Here is a 7,333-nt window from a genome sequence, read left to right on the forward strand (position 1 = left end):
CTAAGCCTCACTGGAGCCCTAATTCCACCTCTTACCAGCCCAGTGACCTTGGGCAAGTCGCTTAACCCAGCTTGGGCTATCCTGAGATAATGAATGCAAAACCCAGGAGGTGGTAGGGAACAGAAGCTTCACAAACAAAAGTGTTATCTACTTAATCCTGGGAGGCCAGAGGCTGCCCTTTGGCAGAAGGAGCTTTTTATCTGCAATTCTTACAGACCCAGGACTGCTCTGCAAGTTTCCCCACCCTCAAAGAGTACCCTCCCAGCTTAGTCCAGGCGAGGGGCACTACCAGCCGCTGGAGCAGTGACTGGCCTCCCAGCTCAGGCCCAGTGGCCTGGCCCACGACCTTGGGAGAACCTGGGAGAAAGCTTCCCCAAGCGACAGTATTTTTCCACTGCACTGCTCGGCCACCTCAGCTGGCTTTCCGCTGTGCAGACAGGAGGCAAAGTGAGCCAGGCCAGCCGCATCAGGAACCCACCCGAACTCACTCAGAGATGAGGGTAGGGACTTGCTGTGGGTGAGGGGCGGTGGGAATCTAGAAGGAGAGAGAGGGGGGAACCCAACGCTCCAGAAGGAGATGAGACCACCAGCGAGGCCTGAGAAATCTGCACTGGCAAATCCCTCTGGTACGTTTCAGGAGATGCCTGCTCCTTAACCTCCCCCTCCACTCCTACCCCTCCGACTATAATGATTAAACCCGTTCCACCGCGCCTGTGCGGGGTCTCGGGCGAAGAGCAGCGCTAGCCTGCGCGGGGGAGGAGAGAGAGAGAGAGGAGGGCGAGAGGAGGGGACAAGAGAGCTAGCGGTCCCGCCCGGTGATGTAGGCAGCCCGGGGAGGTGGAGTCGCGACGCCTGAAGGAGTCCCCACCGCAGTCGCGCTCTCGGTCTAACCCTTCGAGCCGCCAGCCGCCAGCCCCGGCTTCGGTGACCTCCCTGCCGCCGCAATTTGGGCGGCGGGGACCGCGGGATCCCCCCAGTTCGGGCCTAGGGGACGCCTCCACCCCGCCCAACCCCGGCCCCTCCTTGCTTCCCGGACGGCTGGAGCGACTCCCGGGGGAAGCTGTTCCCAGACGCTCGGCCGCCGCCCGGGCATCTCGGCCGCCAGCCCGGCTGGGCACCAGGCATCTGTGAAGCTAGCTCTGCCTGGCACTGGGCATCTCCGGGCACCGAGGCACCGACTGTCTCCGGCGCCGCCCAGCTTCTCGCGAGCCCGGGGCCGCGGGCTTCTGCGCGCCCTCCCCTCCCCCGGCCGCCGGGCAGGGCGCCCGTGAGCTCCCGGCGCCCCCAGGCCCTCTGGCCGCCGCCGCGATGCTGCCCTGGAGACGTAACAAATTCGTGCTAGTGGAGGACGAGGCCAAGTGCAAGGCGAAGAGCCTGAGCCCGGGGCTTGCCTACACGTCGCTGCTCTCCAGCTTCCTGCGCTCCTGCCCGGACCTGCTGCCCGACTGGCCGCTGGAGCGCTTGGGCCGCGTGTTCCGCAGCCGGCGCCAGAAAATGGAGCTCAACAAGGAGGACCCGACCTACACCGTGTGGTACCTGGGCAACGCCGTCACCCTGCATGCCAAGGGCGACGGCTGCACCGACGACGCCGTGGGCAAGATCTGGGCGCGCTGCGGGCCGGGTGGGGGCACCAAGATGAAGCTGACGCTGGGGCCGCACGGCATCCGCATGCAGCCGTGCGAGCGCGGCGGCTCGGGGGGCTCCGGGGGCCGCAGGCCGGCGCACGCCTACCTGCTGCCGCGCATCACCTACTGCGCGGCGGACGGGCGCCACCCGCGCGTCTTCGCCTGGGTCTACCGCCACCAGGCGCGCCACAAGGCCGTGGTGCTGCGCTGCCACGCCGTGCTGCTGGCGCGGGCGCACAAGGCGCGCGCCCTGGCCCGCCTGCTCCGCCAGACCGCGCTGGCGGCCTTTAGCGACTTCAAGCGCCTGCAGCGCCAGAGCGACGCGCGCCACGTGCGCCAGCAGCACCTCCGCGCTGGGGGCGCCGCCGCCTCGGTACCCCGCGCCCCGCTGCGCCGGCTGCTCAACGCCAAATGCGCCTACCGGCCGCCGCCCGCGGAGCGCGGCCGCGGGGCGCCGCGCCTCAGCAGCATCCAGGAGGAGGACGAGGACCAGGACGAGGAGGCAGAGGAGCGCGAGGAAGGAGACCCCCAGCGCGAGCGGCCCGAGGTGCTCAGCCTGGCTCGGGAGCTGAGGACGTGCAGCCTGCGGGGCGCCCCGGCGCCTCCGCCGCCCTCGCAGCTCCGCCGCTGGAAAGCCGGCCCCCGGGAGCGGGCAGCCCAGGCGCGCTGAGAGCCGAGGGGGCAGGACTCGCGGCCCCAGACCCGGCCGGCCTGACTGACAGCTTCCAACCCCGGCCCTGCCCGCTACGTCTCTCCCTGGTCCCCGGGCCCCTGTCTCCCTCGTGGTCTCTGTTGTTGTCCGCCCCGCACCTCATCCTGGCTCAGGGAGACGCCTGATATGCCCTTGAGTATTGGGGGACGAGTTAGGGGGGTCGCAGTATTCAGTGTTCACGGCCCCATCCGAGCCTCCCGGTGCCCTCAATCGTGGAATCGCCGCCTGTGCTTTACACCAAGTCTCTTTGCCCGTAGACCACACCCTCTCTCCTAAAACATCCTCTCTAGAGAAGGCGGGGAACATTTCCAGAAATCCAGGAGGGTGAGCTTGGATCCTGGCCAGGTGGAGGCACTGGTCCTGCCCTCGGCCAGTCTAGATTGCCTCCCTGGGATGAGACCAATAGGGGGAAGAGTAGTCGCCGTGGAGAATTGAGGCCAGGCCCGAAGTGGCAACAAAGCCGGCTGCCATACACACCAGGAGAAACTCTCAGGCCCTCTGCCTGGCCTCTCTGCCTCTTGGAGAACTTCTGGGACTTCACTGCTCTTCCTCTGGAGAAGACTGAGATGGTCCTACCAACCTAAAGAACAGGCTAGTCCAGGTAACAGCTCTCTGCTCCAGGCAGCTGCCCAAGCCTGTGCCCTGGCACCTGCCACCCTCACAGGACTCCTCACCCACCCCATCTCTCTGCATACAGATGTGTGTGGTTCCCTGCTAGGTGCCTTGAATCGGGACCAAGATAGGGCCTTCAATGGAGGCAAGGGGAACCTTTGGCAGGTGCTTGAGGCCACTGACTATCCAGAAAACGGACACAGGAAGGATGCCCCCAAGTCGAGGCTTGTCAGAGCAGGAGGGTCCTGACAGCCACGGGATTCTCACAGCAGGATGAGGCAGGAGGGTGCGGTAACCCAACAGAGGAAGTGGGCCCCTGCCCACGTGTGTCTCAACAAGGCCACTAAAAGCCCAAAGATCTATGTGTCACCAAATGATCATTGTAAATAAAGTGTTCTGCTTTTTCAGCCTGTCACCACTCCTGTGCTGTGTTTGATGCCAGGCCTGCTGAGGGTGAAAAGATTATCATCAGAATCCTAGAGGGCAGGAGAAGACCCCAGAAAGTGTCCCCTTTAGCAGCTGGAGCCAACTCTCAGGGTTGGGGGAAGGGTGGCTGCTGCCAGGAAGCTGTTCATGTCTGGAAGGGAGACAGTAGCAGGTGCCTCGCCCGCAAATCACATGTGCCAAGCCTTGGAGGGGTGTCAGCTGTCTGTCTCAGCCTCCCAGAATGTCTGTCTGCCTGGGCACTCAGACGCAAGTGTCTCTGGGACACTTGATAGGGAGGGACCACTGGGCTGGGGCCTTCTCATCAGCCACGTATCTTTGAGAAGATTCCTGTGTGTGTGTGTGTGTGTGTGTGTGTGTGTGTGTGTGTGTGTGTGTGTCAAAGCAAGTGGTATACACTGGGTCTCCTCGGGGATGAAAGGAGAGAGGTGGGCAACCGAATTTGCTTTCAGAGGAACTGAAGACATCTGCCTGGACCTTTGTGACAGTGTGAGTCCTGAGCTTGGATATCTTCTTTATTTCTGTGCTGAGCTGGGCACTGATCCCAGAGTTGTCCAGAGCCCAGATGAGTAGCCTCTGCCATCACCAGCAATCAGGATTGTTCTGTTTCCTGGAGCTGCTGGAACAGAGGGTACCACTGCTACTTCAGTCTGGTGGAACCCAGGCAGGGTCAGGGTATTTAGAAGGGGAAAGCTTTGACTCCACATGTTTGGGAGTTGGGGGGACAAGGACCCACTGGGCAAGGATGCCCTGCGTGTTCATTGCTTCCCTCTTATGCATTGCCAAGGGATTTGTTGGTGTTTCTCCCCATATGCAGAAGGAGAAAAGGAAGTAGGAAGATGTCAGACCTGGGAGAGGAGGATGAGCTGCAAGACAGCCTCTGGTGTTTGAGACAATCTCACCCAGAAACAAGGTCACAAACACATCCTCTTTAATCAGATTCATGCAGCAGAAATGTACTAAACACCTGCCTTGGGACAAGCACTGAGCTAGGTTTATCAGCCTGGGAGTCCTTCCCTTGTGGCTTCTACATCCTCAAGTGAAATGCATGTAATTAAAGGAACAGTTGCAATATAATAATTTACAAGCACACTCCCAGCTGAGCCTCTCTACTTTTCTCAGGCAACCTCCCAAAACATAAATACTCACACACGCACACATACACACAGAACCTCCTCCTTCCTTCCTTTGCTTACACTACACTCTCTAGACCAGAGCCTAGAGTTAGAAGTTAGTCTGGAGTTAGAAGACCAGAGTGAGAGGACCGTCTGCCTCCTTACCAGCTGTGTGATATTAGGCAACTCAGCTTCTCTCAGCCTCATCTTTATCAATGGTAAAATGGGTGGGGGCTAATATCTATCTCACAAGGCCGATTGTAAGAATTAAATAGAGGGGGGAGGGTACAGCTCAAGTGGTAGAGCACATGCTTAGCCTACACAAGATCCTGGGTTCAATCCCCAGAACCTCCCCCAAAAGTAAACCTAATTGCTCCCCCATCCAAAAACAGAATTAAATATAATGATGTCTGTGAAAAAGCTTTGGCAAATAATCAAATGCCCAGCACATGTCAAGAACAATAACATGTCCTACTGGCCACATCTCCATTCTCAACGTCTATAATGGAGGAAGGACCTGGTCCAACTTTCCTCCCTCAGTGGCTTGAGGAGGAGATAAGCCACAGGTGAGCCTGGGCCACAGAGTGGGTTGTTCCGGGCAGCTCCAGCCACCAGGCCCCAGGCATCTTTGCTACCAAGGGAGGGTGCATCCTGGGAAACCACACCCCTCCATCTCTGCACTGACATAGACTGTCTCCTCTGATATTAGGCACAAGATCAAAAGAGCCCTAGGGGGTGGGAGGAGTTGGTGGAGGAGGTATAGCTCAGTGGTAGAGTATGTGATTAGTCCCCAGTACCTCCATTAAAAAAAATAAACAGGGGGGAGGTATATAGCTCAAGTGGTAGAGCGCATGCTTAGCATGTACAAGGTCCTAGGTTCAATCCCCAGTACCTCCCATAAAATCAATAAAGAAATAAACCTAATTACCTTCCCCCTCCAAAACAAATAAATAAATAAAAATTTAAAAATAAAAAAATAAACCTAATTATCACACCCACCCCCCAAAAAACTACAAAAACTTTTTTTTAAAAAAACCATGAACCACTGGGTAAGCCATCTGGTGCCCCTGTGTCTCTTTTCCAGCATCAAATTCCCCACCTGTAAAGTAAAAATGGGGAGTTCTCTGAGCCCTAGATTTCCCAGAGGTGCCCCAGGATCTGCTGTGGGGAGTGATGGGGAGATGGGATGAGGAGGCCCCCCCCACAACCTGCTTTAACTGGAGTACCTTCTCTGTTTCTTCTTTGGGGTTTCTGGGATTCCACTTGAGTTTTAAACACTGGGTGAGATGCCCTTTAAATTTTTCTTCTACCCTCAATGCTGTGTGTGTCTTATGTCTGTTGGGCTGTCTGGGCCTGAGAACTAACGCTGGAGTATGAACGTGGCAATGGAGGGCTTTCCAAGAACACCAAGCAGCCAAGCACAATGTGGGCAGAGTGGGTGGCCTCTTCCCAGGATCCTAAGGCCTTATTTCCCGCTCTCCTGATCCCACTCCAGAGGAGCCGGGCTGTGACTGGGGTGACGATACCACAGCACAATGCTCACAGAAGAAAGCCGGCTGGCCCACCTGCCAGTGCCACCCCGACTCCCCCTGCTCTTCCACACGTGGATGTGCTCCCAGCTCCCCCTCCCACTTCTAGGCGTGTGCTCATGCTGTTCTCACCACCTAGAATGTCCATCCCTGGAATGTCCTTCCCTCGGGCTGCATATTTTCCTGTAATTAGGTTTGTTTATGTATTTACTTTTATTTATTTATTTTTTTAATGGCCGTACTGGGGTATTAAACCCAGGACCTCGTGCATGCTAAGCACGCACTCTTCCACTGAGCTACGCCCTCCCCTCCACCCCACCTTGGGCTGCACATTTTCAATCCTACTCTTTCTTCAAGGCCCAGCAGAAATTCCACGTCCTCAAAACTTTCCTTAATGCACACCCCTCCCAAAAGAGAAAGAAAAATGCCAGATGATATCACTTATATGTGAAATCTTAAAAGAGAAAGGATACAAATGAATTACTTATTATTTATAACTTAAATGATCGATTTCTTGAATATGTGTAAGCACATTTGACTGTCCTTTATGATTGGATTACTGCATTCTGTTGATTCTTACTTCGTGGTTGGCTTTATTCCTTTGATAACTATGTAAGTTTAAAAAGCTAAAGCTCTACTACATTCAATATCTTGTAGTAACTTACGGTGAAAAAAATATGAAAACGAATATATGTATGTTCCTATATGACTGAAGAATTGTTCTGTGCACCAGAAATTGACACAACATTGTAAACTGACTATACTTCAATAGAAGTATGTTTTTTTAGAAATATTTTTTAAAAAGTAAAGCTCTAAACTGTTCTTAGAAACAATGAACAGTACATACATGTAAATTTTCAAAAATACGTGCAGTATATTGTATATATGTATTTACGCAGTATGTTGTTTATGTGCAGTCAGATGTATCAATTTTACCTAATGAAACTGAAAAATGAAAAAAAAATGCACACTCTGTCCCCTGCTCCGGCCAGATCTGGGGGTGATCTCTCGCCTCAATCTAACGCAGGATGTGGCCTATGCTTCGCTCTCGGTCCTCATCAGGTTACAGCCAGGATTCCTGTTTGTGTGTAAATGTCTTGTCTCTCATACTGATTTGTATTCGCCTCCCTTCAGTACCTGGACCACGCAGGGCAGAGGATGAAGCTCAATATTCATCTGTTGAACGAACACATGAATGAATGAGCCAGATGGAAGAGCCATCATGGGATAGGAAACCAAGTGGGTGGAGATGTATTTCCTCTGCCAGGCTTCCGCCTGGAGATGCTGAAGGAGAAC

At 55.2% G+C, this 7,333-nt stretch overlaps 1 protein-coding gene across 1 annotated transcript; it reads left to right on the forward strand.

The window, feature by feature from the left end:
• Positions 1-408: 408 nt before the first annotated feature.
• Positions 409-3,358, forward strand: FAM43B (family with sequence similarity 43 member B). The gene has a single exon (XM_032495347.1). It carries the CDS (start codon positions 1,309-1,311, stop codon positions 2,293-2,295), a length of 987 nt encoding a protein of 328 aa, XP_032351238.1. The 5' UTR covers positions 409-1,308; the 3' UTR covers positions 2,296-3,358.
• The last annotated feature ends 3,975 nt before the right edge of the window (positions 3,359-7,333 follow it).

Source organism: Camelus ferus, chromosome 13, assembly GCF_009834535.1.
Source record: "Camelus ferus isolate YT-003-E chromosome 13, BCGSAC_Cfer_1.0, whole genome shotgun sequence".
Classification (NCBI taxonomy): domain Eukaryota; kingdom Metazoa; phylum Chordata; class Mammalia; order Artiodactyla; family Camelidae; genus Camelus; species Camelus ferus.

Bases quoted from the DNA above. Each gene is read 5' to 3' on its own strand.
- FAM43B (XM_032495347.1), top strand. From the start codon at position 1,309: ATGCTGCCCTGGAGACGTAACAAATTCGTGCTAGTGGAGGACGAGGCC.